General features: G+C 45.5%; 1 protein-coding gene across 4 annotated transcripts in view; it reads right to left on the reverse strand.

Annotated features, from left to right (window-relative positions):
* The window catches only part of LOC126475254 (histone deacetylase 5), a 454,388-nt gene that overhangs the window by 85,697 nt on the left and 348,346 nt on the right, over positions 1 to 20,345 (reverse strand). For all 4 annotated transcript variants that reach the window (XM_050102967.1, XM_050102965.1, XM_050102964.1 and 1 more), the window contains one exon: positions 14,997 to 15,139. In XM_050102967.1, the coding sequence (XP_049958924.1) occupies positions 14,997 to 15,137 (141 nt within the window). In that variant the 5' untranslated portion in view covers positions 15,138 to 15,139. The remainder of the gene's footprint in view (positions 1 to 14,996; positions 15,140 to 20,345) is intronic.

The following is a 20,345-nucleotide window of genomic DNA, read 5'->3' on the forward strand; positions in this document are numbered from 1 at the left end:
CTCCACAGAAACGAAAGCAACATCCAATGTGCCCCACGAAAGCGTATTAGGGCATCTAATGTTTTCAAGAGACGTAAACGATATACTAGATAATATTAGTATTAGGAAATGCGAATGGAGACTTAGATTTGTTAAAAGGGTTGTGGTAAATGCAGTGTAACCGTAAAGGAAATCGCAAGCAAGTCGCTTGCGCGACCAATTCTAAAATACTGTTCCAAAGTTTGGAGTCCTTATCGAGTGGGCGTAACAGACGCTGAAGTAACTCAGGTGCACGAAGCTGCGATCGTGGAACCCATACCAAAGTGTAACAGAAACGCTCTGAGAAATAAAAGACTACGTAGATGTGCTGTGTGCATTTAAACAACTTGTAGTTGACACTGTGCGGACACTATTGCGTTTATAGCTTAGGGAACGTGAGATTTAGATAAGACTGATTAGGGAGTCTACGGAGGCATACGGAGACTCATTTCTTCGTCGTCCAATGCGCAAATGGAACAGGACATAAATTGGCTAATACTAGTACGGTGTATCCTAGGTAACACCTTGCAGAGTGCATCTCTTGGACTGATTTTCATACCTACACTAAGTTCATGGAAACTAGCAAATGCTCGTTCAGGTTCTGAATACCCATGTTACAGGGAACGAGGCTCTCTATGTCCGAATTATCAGTCGTCTCGGAGCTACGAGCTTGTCCGTTTCCCAATATCATTTGTTCCCCCATTGCGTAAATTCCCTCGGCTAATTTCAAGAATCTGGCGGGAGAGCTCACACCCTGCACTGTGGACAGCGCTTCTTTTGATGAAGAACGTGAACACGGATGTTAAAAACACCGAAGCCCGTAAGGAAAGCTTCCCTGCCGAAAGTGGGCGCGCCGTACTGTATCACCCTATGACATGTTTCCTAGTCTGCGTGAACTGACCTCTGCGACGCTATTAACCCGCAGGTTACTCGTCTCCACAATCTCCTACCTAGGGAGTCACAGAACGGCAGTCTTACACGGATTTATAGTCGATACAAAGCTCTTCCGCCGCTAGGGAAGCGCCTGCAGCCGTTGGTGGAGGGGGAAGGCCATAGGCATAAATACTGGACCAGGTCCACTCGAGGAGCAGTCTCAGGTCGCACCTGATGAAGTTCACGAGCTACGTGACCGAAATATCGTGCAAGTACGACGCTGATATCCGGCAGAACACCCGACAACCCAAGATGTCATTAGATCGCCGGGAAAGCCTGAAGAGTTACATCAAAAGTCTCTACGGGGAGGAGATGTATCAGAATATCAAGAAGCTGGACAAGCTACGGCAGAAGAAAGGGAAGATGCTGAGTTTTCTCAGTTTTTTGCTGAGGTGTCGAGATGGAGAAGTGGTACCAGTATTTGCCAGAATTTAACATCACATCAACTCCAGAGCGGCGAACAAGATAAAACGCAGAGCCAGCACGGCACTGGTGAGAGAGAGGATTCGAGATATGCGCCACAGGTTAGATGTTGTGGCCAGGGAGCTGTTACACATTCATCTGTACATGGCAGCCTCCTTAACAAGAGAAGATTGGGATTGGGTAGACCGTACCTCCTGGTCTTTAGCTGAGTGTGCTAGAAGGAATGCCTCATCTTGCCAATCTGCAAAGTTTGACCGCATGAGTAAGAAAGCACAGCAGATGGAAGAGACACGCACTGTGACGAATCTGAGTGGCATACAGTTTGATGATACAACCTTAAAGGTACTCAGCAAGGGTCTCAACTTTGCTAAGACCCCTAGAAACGTACCAACTTCAGGTTTCGTCATTGCAGCAGAGCAAGTTGCAGCCACACTTCCACCTAATGTGGCAGAGGAAGTCCGCCGAGAGACCTGCAGGGCCCTCACCAAGGCCAGGCCGCCGAAATCGAACATCACAACCGAGGAGAGGCTTGCACTCAAGAAACTACGGGAAGACAACAGGATTGTGGTACTGACAGCAGACAAAGGGAACTCCACTGTCATCTTGCAGCGGGTGGATTATGATGAGAAAGTACGCCAACTTCTGGAGGACCCTGCATACAGAATTCTGGAGTGTGATCCCACGGGCAAGGTGGCCAAGAAGACTAGTGCTCTCTTGAAGGAAACAGGGATGCCCAATAGGATCATCAGACAACTACGGGGAAAAGCGCCAGTGCCACCTAGACTGTATGGTCTGCCTAAAATATACAAGGAGGGCGTGCCCCTACGACCTATTGTCAGTAATATTGGGGCACCTACGTACACAACAGCCAAGTACTTGAAAGGTCTCCTGTCTCCATATGTGGGGAAATGTATTCACCACATCCGCAACTCAGAAGATTTCCTGCAACGCCTCAAGCAACTGCACATCACAGATTCGGACATCATGGTTAGTTTTGATGTGGTATCGCTGTTCACCAGGGTCCCACTGAAGGACTCACTAGAACTGATTGCAGAGAAATTTGACGGTGCTCTGTTGGACTTGTTCAGTCATACACTGGCATCCACGTATTTCCTGTACAGAAACCAATATTACGAGCAAACTGAAGGTGTAGCTATGGGCAGCCCACTGTCCCCTGTGGTTGCCAACATGTATATGGAGAGTTTTGAGGAGAGGGCATTGGAGACAGCCACATTTAAACCCACATGCTTCTTCAGGTATGTGGATGACACCTTCGTGATCTGGCCACATGGGATGGACAGGCTCAATGATTTTTTGAACATCTTAACTCATGCCACCCTAATATCAAGTTCACCATGGAACTGGAGAAGAATGGCCAGCTGCCATTTCTGGATGTACTAGTCCAGAGGAAAGCAGATGGATCAATTGGCCACAGTGTGTACCGAAAACCAACACACACTGATTTATATCTGCAGGCCAGCAGCTGTCACCACCCTGCACAGAAGAATGGGGTTCTGAAGACTTCGGTCCACAGAGCACGTGTCCTGTCAGACCAAGAGAATCTAACTATAGAGATAGAACGTCTCAAAACAGTTTTCTCCAAGAATGGATACACGGACAGACAAATTGAGAGGGCACTCCAACCAGCCACTATACCACAGGTTCCTGAAAAAGACCAAGATGAAGCAAAGAAGGTGGCTTATCTGCCCTATGCTGGCTCTATTTCTGCCAGAATCAGTAGGATCCTCCGTAAACACAATATCAAGTGTGTTTTCTGTCCATCCAACAAGATCGGGGGACTGCTGGGGAGTGTCAAAGACGACCTGGGGTTACGAAAACCAGAGATTTACAATATACCTTGTCAATGTGGCATGTCCTACATCGGCCAGACGACAAGAACTGTGGAGATCAGGTTCAAAGAACATCAGAGGCACACTAGATTAAGACAGGTGACTAAGTCAGCCATTGCTGAACACTGTCTAGAACTAGATCATGGCATGAAGTATGAGGATACCAAGATTCTAGCACAAACACCCAGATTTTGGGACAGTGTTATGAGAGAATCGATAGAAATTAAAATGGCTGACGATCTTATGAAGCGTGACACAGGGTACCAGCTAAGCAGAGCCTGGGATCCGGCTCTGGAATTGTTAAAGGAGCAACGGGGCCAGCTGCAACACTACACAAACAGAAGAACCAGAGACATGGAGATGGAAAACGAGCCCCTGACGAACTGCCAGGCGCACCAGACAGAAGATGGAACACCCAGAAGTGGGACTGGTGGGCGCGGACCGCAGAGGGAACATCCAGAGCCGCAGCGGACGAAAAACGGAGCGGCAACGCTCCAACAGGTCGTGGTGAGCGGCCGCGGACCGCAGGGGGAACGCTTGGTACCCCAGACCGTAGATGAAACCCCCAGGAGCGGGTTTGGTGGGCGCGGACCGCAGAGGGAACACCTAGAACCGCAGCGGACGGAAAACGGAGCAGCAACGCTCCAGCAGGTCGCAGGGAATGGGCGCGGACCACAGAGGAAGCGCCTGCAGCCGTTGGTGGAGGGGGAAGGCCATAGGCATAAATACTGGACCAGGTCCACTCGAGGAGCAGTCTCAGGTCGCACCTGACGAAGGTCACGAGCTACGTGACCGAAATATCGTGCAAGTACGACGCTGATATCCGGCAGAACACCCCACAACCCAAGATGTCATTAGATCGCCGGGAAAGCCTGAAGAGTTGCAGCCTCTAACTGTTCGTTGCAGCCCTCCTAGTATTGCTGCCCGCGAATTGGCGGCTGAGGGGCCAAGTAGCTGGGGAAACGGCGACTCAAAATACCCGAGTGTCGCATGTTAGGGACTTCTGCTAGATTTATACAACAACCTTGTTGCTCCCAGTATCGTTACCATTTCGTAACGGTAAATACGGCAGTATTGGAGTCACTATTTACCGTGTAAGTGACATTTAGAAAACTGTTGAGAATGCACTATTTGCAACGAATAAAAAGTGTAGACGAATTTAATATAATTTTTTCTTACTTCAGCATCATACCCCACCACTCAAATGTTAATTACTGCACTGAATTTATTTACAGAGAGACACTGTGTATAGCGACTCTGACAGAAATAATTACTACGCGATGTGTACTCCTTGTTGACAAGCCACCTCGCAACGTCCGGTTGCCGAAGGTAAAGTTAGCAAAGGAGGGAGAAGAGACGCACAGACGCACACCAAAGTAAATTCCTTTGGAGTGCAGGAAATAGAATTACGATCTTCCCTGTGAAAACTTCCACATGACTGTTGACCCGCAGCGGGCACTTACAAACATAAAATTGTTGCCGAATTAGAAAAGGGTATATCTTTTACTCAGGCATTTGCTCTCGACAGTAGATATAATGCATGCAGTTCAGACATCGGAAATAAGCAGTCCTTCGTTCTCTGACAGCTCCGAAATCTACAGAGACACGCCGGATCCACAACGTATGCTACTATGACATGACGTGTGTGTTACTGTTGTGAGGAAATGATATATTTCGGAATCCAGGTGTTAGAAATACAATAGAAAGCTCTGTTTGAAAAATTATGACCACTGTTCCGGAGAGTCGTATGTCTAGAGAATGAGGAAATAACGACTGCCTCGGGACAGACGAAGCCAACTGTCAATATCGCGTTTCCGTCCACCTCGTATTATCCTGGCTCGGCGTGACACTCGACGCGCGCCAGATGACGCCATTCAGCTTTCGCGGCTATGAATGTCGTGTGAACGGCGACTACTCACCACCGCTACTCCACTGTCCGAACGTCTTGAAAAAGTAAGAACGCACCTCCCATCGGCGGGGAGTATATTTAGGTCACAATTAACGCGGGCTCTTAGGGGGAACTGCCAAAAGTCGGTGGTCGGACCCAAACTTATGCAAGTTTCACCGTTTCCAACTTCATCCAATTCGAACAATTAAATCGAACGATTAAATTGTGACATTTGGGTGCAGAATAAAAATTCTGCACAATACCGCGCTAAATGCATCGCGAAAAACCACCGACAATACATCTCGACAGTTTCAAATGCTGCGCACTTCAGTTTACGTGGGTGCGACGAGACTGCATTTCTGCTCACGCAGCAATACACACGATCTGAATTTAATTGTGAGCTATAAATGTGAGCCGAGCAGGAACAAAACGGCTCACTCGTCGATTGCGACGAGATGAAAAAGCCAGTCTGCGAGGTATATTGAATCGAGGCGATGTGTGAGTTAAAGGTTCGTTGGTGCATGTCAACGCTTTCAAGTCGGGACAAGAGAAAGCATAGCGAGAGGAACTAGTGGAAAACGTTGATACGGTATTTAGAGACGTCAAACGGCACTGGTGCTACCATTACCGTGACCCACTGAAATAAACTGTCATCACCCGTGGCGAATTTCTCCTAGGTCTACAACTACAGGTGTAGCCTGCAAGACACTGTACAGTGCACCGTGAAGGGTGTTTCGTAGCAATGTTAGCCCTTTGGCGTAATGCGCAAGAGAAAAACGTCTATCTCTATGCCCCCGGTGCGTGCCCAACTGTCGCACAATCTTCTTCAAACACAAGTTAATAGTATTTATCGCGCAGGTGTTACGTAGCTGCTACGATTTTAATACTGGGACCATTAAATTTTCGTTTAGTGGCTGTTGCGCTTATTAGGACTCGACAAGCTGGTTCAGTGCTCTAGATCTGCTCGCAACTGCATTTGCAAATGCATTCCAGTTTTCCAGAACCCTTACAGCAAATCCAAGTCTCCCGTGCACATTGACTAATATTAATTTTTCGTGATCGTCCCATTAGGTACCTCTACAAGACAGCGAACCGGAATTCCACCGATAAAATTTCCAAGATGATTCAGGGAGTACTTCGGTATAAGGTATCCGATGACACCGATGGATCCTCGAAGTGTATTTTATTCCGTTTCTTACCCCCATTTGTCTCTGTGTCTATACTACACAGTCGACGGTATGCATTCCATTTACACGTGGTTACTGTTGCAGGCATCAGTAATATCCACTTTGCTCTTAGCACTCTGCACTGCTCGGGTTTGTTCTGCCGGCAGTGTCCGTTCTACTTCAGCAGTCGCCGTACACTCTGCAGTCATCGTGGTGGCTGACATTCTCAACAATACCTGTACGCGAACAGTTCTGCATTTTTTATGTACAGTACTATACAATGACAGAGCAGACTGAGCACAGGGAGATAGAAGTGTACACGTATTCTGTGTTTAAAGTTTTGGTGATTGTATATTGCAGGCTTTCTTAATGTTGAGCAGATATCTTCACAAACACAAAAGTAATTGCAGTAACAAGCAAAAGAAATGATATTGACATCAATACTCTGCAACGTCCCACTGGATACCACAGCAGCCTTATACAAGATCTCGGAAAATACCTCTTAATAAATTACGAAATTTTGTCTCTACATACGATGTTACATGCTCCAGAACTTTACCACTACCTTGCAGTTGAGTGCTAATTGGTTCTTTTTCTCCGTTATGGCTATTACCTTGCATTTTTCACATACAAAAAAGAATTGTCTTTGATGACACTAGTGGGAAACTTTTTTCAAAGTCTCTCTGAATACCATCAGACATAATCCAACTCTTACACATGCCTGTAGACAATGACGTCAGTGAACAAGGTTATTACTACTTTAGTTTCTCTATAACATTTGCGGTTCAATATAACGAAGGAGACACTATAATCAAAACCGTATAGTCACAACTGGGTATCGTAAAGACAGCCAAATGTTTCTAGCTTCTCTATCACTCGACGATATGGAACTGTGGATTTTGTCTACCTATTAAGCGCCTATGCCATAGCAAGGATTCTCTTTTACTGAAAACTGAATAGTGAACTGGCTCACATTATCTGCTGATGGGAGACATGCTTACGTATAGTGACGAGTGGTAATACTGCCCTGGTGTATCTCCTGGTGGAAGGGGTGCTAAGTACAGTGGTGTGTGATGAGACTCGCCTGCTCAGGAATAGTAAAGAGTGGTAATACTGACAACTGTATCTGCTTACGGAAGGTGTGCTTAGCTGTAAGCATTAGTTGAGAGACTGGACTGCTGTATTTCCAAGTGGAAGGCTGCTGAGAACAATGACGAGTGGTGAGACTGACCTGACTTATCTGCTGATGGAAGGTATACTTAAGTAAACTGGTGAGTGGTGAAACCTATTTGCTGTAGCTGCTGGTGGAAGGGTGCTTAGGTATGGTGATGAGTGTTGAGACCAATCTACAGTATCTGCTGGTAGAAGATGTTGAGGGTGGCACAGAATAACGGGAATGTTTGAAATGAGTAGTGGCAGCCATGGGCAGGTGGCAGCACTGCGGGTTCGTGACAGCACGTAAACAGCCCGCCATTTGAGTAATCATGGATCAGTGGAACGGACAACAGTGTGCGTTAGCCATAAAAATCATTTATAAAAACAATGATAGTTTGGTAGCGGCACAGACGGAATTTCGCGTTTTTTTGTAATTTAGGACGTCATGATGCCGTTTCGTCGAAGCAGGCGATAAAATGTTGCATTAGTAACTTAGAAGAGACTGGATCTGCCCTCAAGAAGAAACCAACAAGACGACCAAGAAGTATGCGTTCTCCTGTGAACATTGATGATGTATACGAGTCTGTCTTACGGAGCCCACGGTATTCAATTCGTAAGCAAGCAGCAGTGGAATGTTCCGGGAGAGTGTTCGCAGAATTCTTCATCTTGATTTAAAATTTCATCCGTACAAACTACAGATGGTGCAACAGTTGAAGGACAACGATTACCTGTTACGATTAGGATTCTGTCAACAAATGATACCAAAAATAAACAATGACGATGAATTTCCAAAAAAGTTGTGGTTGTCAGATGAGGCATATTTTCATCTCACAGGTTATGTGAATAAACAGAACTACCGTTACTGGGAAAACAAAAATCCTAATGACATTCGTGAGCGCCCTTTACACAATAGTAAAGTGACAGTATGATGTGGTGTTTCATCACATGGAATTATCGGACCGTATTTTTTTCGCAAATTAACAGGGAAACATAATAACTGTCAATGGCGATCGTTACGTGGCGATGTTACGAACTTTAGTTGCATCTGCATTGAAGAACTTTCCAAATGTTCAAGAATCCTGGTTTCAACAGGACGGGGCGGCATCACACAGTGCACGGCAGTGAATGGCATGTGTGCGAAAATTGTTTAGCAACCGCATGATCTCACGATTCGGTAACATTCCCTGGCCCCTTAGATCGCCAGATTTATCCATTTGTGATTTTTTCTTGTGGGGCTACTTTATGAGCAAAGTCGACACGAGTCGACCAAGAACCCTGTATGAGTTAAAACGGAGAATTCGGGATGCAATTCACAGATGTTGCAGTGGTCAATGAGGAATCTCAACAGCAGATTTCACGAATGTATTCGTACAGGACGACGCCATCTAAAGGACGTAATTTTTTAAAAAAATGATAAATGCCACCAATGTTTCGTAAATGGCAAAGTTGTAACGTTTCAATTACTATGAATGCAATTTCTTTCCCTCATCACTTCTAGTTTTATTGGATTGTGGAAAACGTTCCCGCTTTTCTGTGTCACCCTGTACTTAGGTATAGACATGAGTGGTGAGACTGACCAGGTATATCGCCTGGTGAAAGGAGTGCTTTGGTATGATATGAGTGGTCAGAATGACCTGATTTATCGGCTGATGATAGGGTTACTTAAATATATCGATGGGTAGTGACACTGATCTGTACCTGCTGGTGGAAGGGGAGGTATCGTGATGAGTGGTAAGACTGACCTGCTCCATCTCCTGGTGGAAGGTGTGCTTAGGTATTATTAGAAGTGGGAAGGCCAACCTGCAGCTGGAAGGTGTGCTTCAATATTGGATGAGTAATAGAACTGATCTGCTGTATCTGCTGGTGGACGGCGCGCTGAGATATCATGACGAGTGGTAAGACTGACTGATGTATCAGCTAGTGGGAGCCTTTCTTAGGTATCATGATGAGTAGTGAGACTGGCCTGATTTATCTGCTGGTGCAAAGCATACTTCAGTACAGTCTCAGCACACATGTGACTGTATGCGAAACCTAATGTATTCCAAACCGCTGCACATACAAACGGTATATTTCTGGGGCTCACATCTTGGGTTGTATTGGAGATAGAAAGGTAGGGTCAAGTGTTTTGGATAGCACTTGGGCCATGGCCACTTGTACACCCAACAGATGGATTGTCACAATGTCAGTATCGTACAGTGCAAGGTCAAAGTGTCAATATTGCACACTTGTTGTTACTTATGCATATGGAGCAAATCGTTTGGTTCTACTTTGCATGTCATGTGGTCTATGGTGGGCCTTAAGCAACTTGTTGAGGCACCAGTAGCTCATGGGCAGTTTCTTCAAAACCCAAAAAAAGTGTTTTCCCACCATTTTTTCATATCAAAACCAAGTCTCTGATTCCAAAGCAGCTACACACAGAAAATGGATGAAATTTTTACGATATATTCCTAAGATCTTGATGTCAAACAACTAAGAAAATTATCTTCATGTCTTTATTCACTTCCCAGCTACAGAGGTTCAAAGTTACCCTTCTTGTACACGTATAATAAGCACGCAAAATCACGCGAGGCGAAAACGTAGTTTATAAAGTGACGTAGCACGTAGAAATAAGATGTAAAGTGTCTCAGTTATCACTAAAAAGTTACTGTGAACTCCATTTTGTAGTACCGAAGAAAACGCAAGATTTCTGTGTATGTAAATTCCAGTCTCTGAGGCCCGCATCTCGTGGTCGTGCGGTAGCGTTCTCGCTTCCCACGCCCGGGTTCCCGGGTTCGATTCCCGGCGGGGTCAGGGATTATCTCTGCCTCGTGATGGCTGGGTGTTGTGTGCTGTCCTTAGGTTAGTTAGGTTTAAGTAGTTCTAAGTTCTAGGGGACTGATGACCATAGATGTTAAGTCCCATAGTGCTCAGAGCCATTTGAACCAGTCTGAGGTGTAAAATTTTATTTTGCGTTATTTCAATTTCCGATAAGCAAACTATCAAAATTTTACTGAGTCATAAAGTTCTTTTAATGTGAGTGACATGTCCTGCTGTGGCAGGGAAGAGAAGTGAACCAGCACAAAAATGCTCCTATCAGACCACAAGAAAGGCAAATTTTCTCCTGTTTAAAAGACTGACTGAAAAGTGGGATGCTACCTGCCACATTCCACCTTCCTCAGCACCTTTAAAAATTTTCCCAAAACTTTTGGCATGTGGATATATCACGCTTTCTTAGGCTGACAGAAGTAGACAGTGGTAGAGGGAAAGAGACAGAAAAGTAATAAATACTGAAAATAGTAGACTGTGATTGTGGTACACAAAGGACAAAGGAGACAATAGCAGTGTGAGAGAAAGAAAGGGACACAGAGGCAGTGGAGCATAGTTGATAGTGACAATGATCCTAAGAAAAGAGAGGACAGGAATAAAGGAAAGAAGAAAGTGGAAATGGGTCAGAGCCAGTGACAATGAGAAACAGCCCGTGGCAATGACAACGAGGAAGAGAGAGATAATGACAATGAGAAGAGACAGCAGCAGTGGTAAGGACAATGTATGAGAGAGAGGGAGACAGTGACAGCCAAAGGAGACAGGAGTAGTGGGACAGAATGAAGATGACAGCAGCTGTCAGATTGGAGACAGTGGCATGGAGGCACAAAGAGAGAATGACAATGAGTTGGGCTGAATGAGTAACTGAAAATGGGCAAGTGAGAGTGGTCAGTTATGAGCGACTTACAGCGATGGACTGGTGTGTGTGAGTGATTTCTAGTTAGGGGAGCTTATGGGAGTCAGAGGTGAGTTGTATGTTACAAGGAACTCGAATACGTTCACAGGCAAAAATTTTTGGGAAATTTTTAAAGGTGCTGAGAAGGTAATATGAGGCAGTTGGCACCCCAATTTAGTGATTGTCTATTAAAAAGAAGCACATTTACCTTTTTTCTTATGCAATAGGAGTGTTTTACTGCTAGTACATATTATGATTGAACTGATGTATGTGACATGATTTCTCTGCTGGTGGAAGGGTTACTTACGTTTTTCAAAATAATTACACCACCCTAGATCGCAAGACACATTTATTCAAAGGTGACCGATTTTGATCATTACACGATCATCTTCAGAGCTAGACATTTTGATGGCCAATGGCTGTGTAGGGAGCAGGAACCGCTCAGTTTACTACCGTCACTCAGCGGTACCTTCTCCATACACAGCCACTGACCATCAACATGGCTAGGTGCGAATATCGTGTAATGAACGAAAGTAGTCACCTTTGAATACATATGCCTTGCGATCTAGACTGGAATACGTATTTTCCAAGATTATAATTGGATCGCTTACGCCTCCAATAATGTTTTCAAAAAACGTTTGTTAAGGTACACTGACGAGTAAGAGACTGACCTGTATCTGCTGGTGGAAGGTGTGCTTAGTTATATTACGAATGCTGAAGATATATCTAATTGCGCGCGACTGCTACGTCCGCAGGTTCGAATCCTGCCTCGGGCATGGATGTGTGTGATGTCCTTAGGTTAGTTAGGTTTAAGTAGTTCTAAGCTCTAGGGGACTGATGACCACAGTTGTTAAGTCCCATAGTGCTCAGAGCCATTTTATCTAATTGCGGAAGGTGTACATAGCAATAATGATGAATAGCAAGACTGCCATTCGTACCAGCTAGTAGAAGGTGCACTCAGTTGTATTGATGAGTGGTGAAAAATGCCTGCATCTGCTGGTAGAAGGCAGGGCTAGGAACAGTTATGAGTAGTGATACAAATCTCTTGTATCTACCAGTAAAAGGAACGCTTAGGCACAGTGATAACTGTAGCGTATACCCTGCTGTTACCTGCTGGCAGAATGCGTGCTTAGGTACAGTGTTGAATATTGAGCTGATCTATCTGACAGTGAAAGGCATCCTTCAGTATAGTGGGATTGTTGAGACTAACTTGCATTATATGCTGATGGAATGCATACTTCTTCAGTCTGGAACCGCGCGACCGCAACGGTTGCAGGTTCGAATCCTGCCTCGGGCAAGGATGTGTGTGATGTGCTTAGGTTAGCTAGGTTTAAGTAGTTCTAAGTTCTAGGGGACTGATGACCTCAGATGTTAAGTCCCATAGTGCTCAGAGCCATTTGAACCATTTTTTTTTTTTTTTTGAGTGCGTACTTCGGTATGTCAATAAGCGGACAGAGGGTACAGCTGTATCAGTTGGTGGAATGATGGCTTAGGTATGATCGTAAATGGTGAGTCTGATCTGCTGTATCTGCTGATAGAAGGCATGCTTAGGTATATTGATGAGCAACACTGAGCTGCTGCATCTGTTGTTGGAAGGCGTGCCTCGGTATCGTGAAGAGTGGCAACACTGACCTGCTGTATCTGCTAGTGGAAGTCGAGCTTCGGTATCGTGAAGAGTGACAATACTGACCTGTTGTATCTCCAGCTTACGTATTGTGGTGAGTGGTAACACTGACCTGCTGTATCTCACGGTGGAAGGGATGCTTAGTGTTGTGGCGAGTGGCTACACTGGCATGCTGTAACTGCTCGTGGAAGGTAGGCTTAGTGTAGTAGTGAGTGGCAACACTGACCTACTGTATCTGCTGGTGGAAGACGTGATTAGTGTCATGGTAAGCGGCAACACTGACCTGCTGTATCTGCTGTTGCAAGGCGAGCTGTGCTTCGGTATCATGTAGAGTGGCACCACTGACCTGTTGTAGCCACTGCTTAGGTTTCGGGGTGAGTGGCAACACTGACCTGCTGTATCTGCTGGTGGAAGGAGTCTTTCGATAATGTGTAGAGTGGCTACACTGACCCGTTGTATTCGCTGCATAGGTATCGTGGTGAGTGGCAACACTGACCTGCTGTATCTGCTGGTGGAAGGAGTCTTTCGATAATGTGTAGAGTGGCTACACTGACCCGTTGTATTCGCTGCATAGGTATCGTGGTGAGTGCCAACACTGACCTGCTGGTGGAAGGCGTGCTTAAGTGTCATGGTGACTGGCACGACTGACCTCCTGTATCTGCTGGTGGAAGGCATTCTGTGCTTCGGTATCGTGAACAATGGCAACACTAACTAACCTGCTGTATCTGCTGTTGCAAGACAAGCTATGCTTCGGTATCACGTAGAGTGTCACCACTGACCTGTTGTATCCACTGCTTAGGTATTGTGGTGAGTGGCAATCCTTACCTGCTGTATGTGCTGGTGGAAGGCGTGCATAGTGACACGGAGAGTGGCAACACTGACATGTCGTGTCTGCTGATGGAAGGCGATCTGTGCTTCAGTATCATGTAGAGTAGCACCATTGAACCGTTGTATCTGCTGCTTAGGTGTCATGGTGACTGGCAACACTGACCGGCTGTATCTGCTGTCGCAGGGCGTGCTGTTCTTCGGTATCGTGTAGAGTGACACCACTGACCTTTCGTATCCACTGCTTAGATATTGTGGTGAGTGGCAATCCTGACCTGCTGTATCTACTGGTGGAAGGCGTGCATAGTGACATGGGGAGCAGCAACACTGATATGCTGTGTCTTCTGGTAGAATGCGTGCTTCGGTATCGTGTAGAGTGGTAACACTGACCTGTTGTATCCATTGCGTAGGTATCATGGTGAGTGGCAACACTGACCTGTTGTATCTGATGGTTGAAGGCGTGCTTAGTGTCATGGTGAGTGACAACACTGACCTGCTGGTGGAAGGTGTGCTTCAGTAATGTGTAGATTAGTAACACTGACCTGTTGTATTCGCTGCACAGGTATAGTGGTGAGTGGCAACACTGACCTGCTGTATCTGCTGTTGCAAGGCGTGCTGCACTTTGGTATCGTGTAGAGTGGCACCACTGACCTGTTGTATCCACTGCTTTGGTATCATGTAGAGCGGCAACTCTGACCTGTTGTATCCACGGCTTAGGTATTGTGGTGAGTGGCAACACTGACCTGCTGTATCTGCTGGTGGAAGGTGTGCTTAGTGTCATGGTGACTGGAAACACTCACATGCTGTATTTGCTGTTGGAAGGCGTGCTTCAGCATCATGTAGAGTGGCAACACTGACCTGTTGTATCCACTGCATAGGTACCGTGATGAGTGGCAACACTGAGCTGTTGTATCTGCTGGTTCAAGGAGTGCTTAGTGTCATGGTGACTGGCAACACTGACCTGCTGGATCCACTGTTGCAAGGCATGCTTCGGTATCATGTAGAGTGGCAACACTGACCTGTTGTATCTGCTGCGTAGGTATTGTGGTGAGTGGCAACACTGACCTGCTGTATCTGCTTCTGGTAGGTATGCTTAGTGGCATGGTGAGTGGCAACACTGACCTGCTGTTGCAGGGCATGCTGTTCTTTAGTATCGTGTAGAGTGGCACCACTGACCTGTTGTATTCACTGCTTCGGTATCGTGTAGAGTGGCAACACTGACCTGTTGTATCCGCTGCGTAGGTATTGTGGTGAGTGGCAACACTGACCTGCTGTATCTGCTTCTGGTAGGTATGCTTAGTGGCATGGTGAGTGGCAACACTGACCTGCTGTATCCGCTGCATAGGTATCGTATAGAGTGGCAACACTGACTTGCTGTATGCGTTTCATAGGTATCGTGGTGAGTGGCGACACTGACCTGCTGTATCTGCTGGTGGAAGGCGTGCTCCTTATCGAGTGGCATGCCGGGCAGGCCGACCCCGGCGGCAGCGATGCTGGCGCTGGTGGCGCCTCGGCGCTGAAGCACAGGGCTCGACGTGGGCGGTGAGTCACGCGCCATATCTGCAACCACCACGCCACCAACACTCTTAGAGTAAAGATCCTAATAGGCGTACGTCTTAGATAGTAGTGGAATGCTGGAATGCCCACAGAATTTACTAATGCTTTCTTTATGACTGGAAGCAGTATTTTAAAAAGATAAAAAGATAAATATAATGTTTCACCATATTTTGACGAAGTATTGGGGATGTAGTACACGTAAACACGACGATCTTCCGCGGTATTTTCCCAAGCATAGGCAGATATAGTGACTAACTCTTTTCTAAAAGACTTTCGGAAACATAATCTTTTGTAGAACGCTACACAGACAGTACTATTCTGTATCAAAAATCTGTACGTTGTTTGCCTGTATAAAATTCTGTATGTCGCTTATATTACTTGCAAAAGTTACTATTTACTGTGTGTTATTTTCGTTATTCCCAGTCAGGAAAAGTAACTACAGGTGTGAGTGTGTTGTGCTGACCTGGTGGAAAACCTAAATCAGGATGAACCGTCGTTCTCGCGAATGCGAGTCCAGTATGCTAAGCACTGCGGCACCTCGCTCGGTTTCCGTTTAGTCTTCCACCGGATGGCCACAAGCTGTCTGAAATGCTTGTAAGCGTGTTGCCGGTTAGGCTGTGGTGAGAAATATTTGTTAAGAAAATAATTCGATACGTGGCGCCATTTCCGAGTTAATTAGCACTCAAGTTATCCAATCAGGCAGTTGCGAGCGCAAATTCAAGCGGTCCACCATGGACAATGTAGCCGAACGTGTTCTTCGTTTGGCTTCCTATAACCGAAGCATTATTTCGCACCAGAACCTAGCATGCAACACCCTTACAAGTTTTTCAGTCAGTTTCCTTCCACGCTGTATATTAAAGATAAACAAATCTTCACAATATTTGAAATCCGATTAAAACGAACAAGATAGATTAAATAAACGCATTCAGCAATATCACTTACAGTCTTAAAATATCCGTATCACACTGATCAAAAGGATCAACGAATGTATTGTTTATACTTTATGTCAGAACATACCAGAAACATCATGTAAGATTTCTTTAAAATCTATAATTCATTTCTACTTGTTACTGCATTATTTGTTTGCTTCGATCTACTTTTCTGTCTTTGTTTTCTGAGAACATAATCCTCCTCTGTAGTCTTCATGTGGAAATTCGAATTTGGAGCTGCACACATCAAAAATAGTTTGGTCCCTTTAATCTTTAAACCAACCAACCACATAAAAAAAAAAAATTCCATCACCTCGGTTCCAAAAGTTCCAGAACCTGTGCAGAAAATTGGAATAGAGATCAACATAAACATCATTTCCGCCCTTTTTACTGATAATGAAAACCACACATTGCATGTTGTACCACCATACAGCGAGACTTCAGAGGTGGTGATCCAGACTGCTGTACACACCGGTACATCTAATACCCAGTAGCACGTCATCTTGCATTGATTCGTGCCTGTATTCGTCGTGGCATACTATCCACAAGTTCATCAAGGCACTTTTGGTCCAGATTGTCCCACTCCTCAACGGCGATTTGGCGTAGATCCCTCAGAGTGGTTGGTGGGTCACGTCGTCTATTAAAAGCCCTTTTCAATTTATCTCAGGCATGTTCAATAGGATTCATGTCTGGAGAACATGCTGGCCACTATAGTCGAGAAATGTTATCCTGAAGGAAGTCATTCACAAGAAGTGCACGATGGCGACGCGAATTGTCGTCCGCGAAGACGAATGCCTCGCCAATTTGCTGCCGATATGGTTGCACTATCGGTCGGTGGATGGCATTCAGGTATCGTACAGCCGTTACGGCGCCTTCCATGACCACCAGCGCCTTCGTCGACCCCAACGTGAAGCCACCCCAAAAAAGCAGGAAACCTCCACCTTTCTACACTCGCTGGACAGCGTGTATAAGGCGTTCAGCCTGACCGGGTTGTCTCCAAACACGTCTCCGACGATTGTCTGGTTGAAGGCATATGCGACACTGAAGGCATATGCGACACTCGTTGATGAAAAGAAAGTGATGCCAACCAATCCTGAGCAGTCCATTCGGCATGTTGTTAGGACCATCTGTACCGCGCTGCATGGTGTCGGTGTTGCAAAGATGGACCTCGCCATGGACGTCGAGAGTGATGTTGCGCATCATGCAGCCTATCGCGCACAGTTTGAGTCTTAACACGACGTCCTGTGGCTGCAAGAAAAGCATTATTTAACATGGTGGCGTTGTCGTCAGGGTTCCTAAGAGCCATAATCCGTAGGTAGCGGTCATCCACTGCAGTAGTATCCCTTGGGTGGCCTGAGCGAGGCATGTCATAGACAGTTCCTGTTTCTCTGCATCTCCACCATGTCCGAACAACATCGCTTTGCGTCACTCCGAGACTCCTGGACACTTCCCTTGTTGAGAGCCCTTCCTGGCACAAAGTAACAATGTAGACGCGATGGCACCGCGGTATTGCCCGTCTAGGCATGGTTGAACTACAGACAACACGAGCCGTATCCCTCCTTCCTGGTGGAATGACTGGAACTGATCAGCTGTCGGACCCCATCCGTCTATTAGGCGCTGCTCATGCACGGTTGTTTACATCTTTGGGTGGGTTTAGTGACGTCTCTGAACAGTGATACAATGTCCACAGTTAACGTGTATCTTCAGGAGTTCCGGGAACCGGGGTGACGCAAAACTTTTCTTGGTGTGTGTATATCAATCTTGGAATATTTTTACCTACGACGACGACATCATTAAATTATATTATGCACTTACACGTCATGGGTAAATATAACGGCTGTAATTTCCCCTCCCAGCTGCTGCTTCTCCTCCTCAGGACCAAACGTTTATCTCTTCAGGTGATAGCCTGACATTGTCGCATCCATAGTACGACTATCAGAATCGTCAAGCAACGCCAGCCACCACAACTGCGTCAATGTTGACTGTATCATGGGGAAAGGGGCGAGACTTTTATTGAGAAAATATAGGTACTATTCTTATCGCTGTCAACAAATATCTGACGCTAAATGTAAGCAATGTATACCTTTTTGTAAGACAATTTCTCGTCGGATTTTCCGTGTTAAATCTCCATAAAAAGCATTCGAGCTTCTAACAATATTCACCAATGTCTTTGTAAGAACGCGTCTAACAGCCGAAGAAGTAACGGAATTACGCAGATGTAAATGGAAAGCCAAGGATGTAGCAACGACAATAATTTAGGATGCAAGTCAGTGTCCTAGAGAGAAGTACTGAAAGTATGACTACATAAGTCTCTGAATACGAGATTAAATTTCTAGCTTTCAGCAAAATCGTACATAACTAGGCGGGATACTTGTACATGTACCCTGTAGTCAAAACAGACTACAAGGTGATAGAAAACAGACTTCTGGAATAGTTTTGCAAATGATTGTCAGTTTCCTACAAGATGTACACAGTATAAGAGGGCGCGCTGAAAGGTAACGCCTCCGAATTTTTTATGTGAAAACTTTTCAACCTTTGTAAATAAAACAAACGCTATTAACATTCTACATCTTTCTCCCTCATGCCCACATATTTATTTCTCAACACAGTCACCCTGGCAACGAACACACTTCTCCCAATGAGAGACTATTTTGTTGATACCGTCACTGTAGAATGCTGACTTTGTTGACTGCTTCATGATTATCAAAGTAAAGTCTCGAAGGGGCTCTTAAACTTTTGGGAAACAGATAAACATCGTATGGCGCCAAGTCGGGATTGTGTGGAGGATTATCGATGACAGTGAACCCAAGGCGCCGGATTGTTGCACACGTCGCAGCGATCGCGTGTGGACTGGCATTGTCATCCTGAAGGAGAGGGTGCTCTATATGTGGACGAACTCTTTGACTTCGGAATTCGATTACAGCACGCTGTAATGTACGGACATAGTCACATTATACAACGCCTCGTTACACACTACAATTCGGAGCCCTGTAGCGGCAGAGGGTTGCAAATATGTAGACATGATGAATAAAAATGTTTGTTATATTTAAAAAGCTTTACGAGTTTTCACACAAAAAATTCGGAGGCATTACTTTCCAGCACATCCTCGTATATATGGAGCAGTGTATTTTTTTGTTTCCGTTTGCAGGAGCCATTGTAGTTTATGAGAAGGAAGGAATTGCTCTGATTATGTGGGCATCTTTTTATGAGGCACTGTAATACTTTACTGATCTGCTAGTTCCCTGCTTCAGAAATGGTTGAAGTCAATGGTATACGTTTTACAATCAGAAACATAAATAATTCTTCATCACACTCAGACTGAGACGAGCGGTGGTCCCGATGACAAGTATCTGGCGAACAGTGCCCACTGCCAGTTCTTTGTTTCCACTGCTACTTAGAATCCAGGACATTCTCGTTTGAAGTCTCTCGGCATGCAGTGCTAGCTTCCACACTTAGTAGAGTCTACTGAAGTTCTTCACACATGTTCTAATTTCTCCAGCTTCTTTGATTATTGGGTTCTAGCACGGATCTACTCAGGCTAACTCGTTAAGGCTATCTTTGGCCACAGCAGATTTTTCTCCCCTAGATTTCTGTACTTGGAGTGCTGTTATAAATATTTTAACCCCGTCGGGTTGTTAGATCTCCCACCGGGCTCCCCGCCCATAGGTGGCAGATAGGGGAAACCCTCGCAGATATGGGTGGTACTGGAGAAATAAAATACGTAGGGTGGACCAAATACTAACATAGGCCTAAACCGAATAGTGTCTGTTCCGGCATCCAGCAGCCAGTGGTCGGCGTGTTGGCGCGGCTGCTACAAATATGTCTGGATCTCAACAATCAAGTCTTGAACATTTGTGATGTCCAGCAGAGGTCACTACAACCACTCTCAACTTGGAAAAATCCAACAGGAAAAATATCCACTGCCCCAGGCCCGAGTAAATGTACTGGACGTCCCTGGTCATCGGATTCTGGGGGACCAGGAACATCATGAAATGGAGAATAGTCGGAACGTCTCGAAATCTCTTCGCGAGTAGTATGTTGGAACACACTACGCAAATATGTCGGTCAAACTATGCAAACTTAAAAACAGCTAACGGGTGTTCTAGGGAAAATTTTACACCAAAATCCTCGCAATACAAGAGCTGCGTTTCACAGACGAAAAACACTTCAACACAGAAAACTACAGGATCAACCTGCTGTCGGAAGAGGAACACCGACAATATCTGGCACACGATTTTTGGTTCACAAATCAGTCAGAGGCAACATCCTACATTTCAGTT

Source organism: Schistocerca serialis, chromosome 4 (assembly GCF_023864345.2).
Source record: "Schistocerca serialis cubense isolate TAMUIC-IGC-003099 chromosome 4, iqSchSeri2.2, whole genome shotgun sequence".
Lineage (NCBI taxonomy): Eukaryota > Metazoa > Arthropoda > Insecta > Orthoptera > Acrididae > Schistocerca > Schistocerca serialis.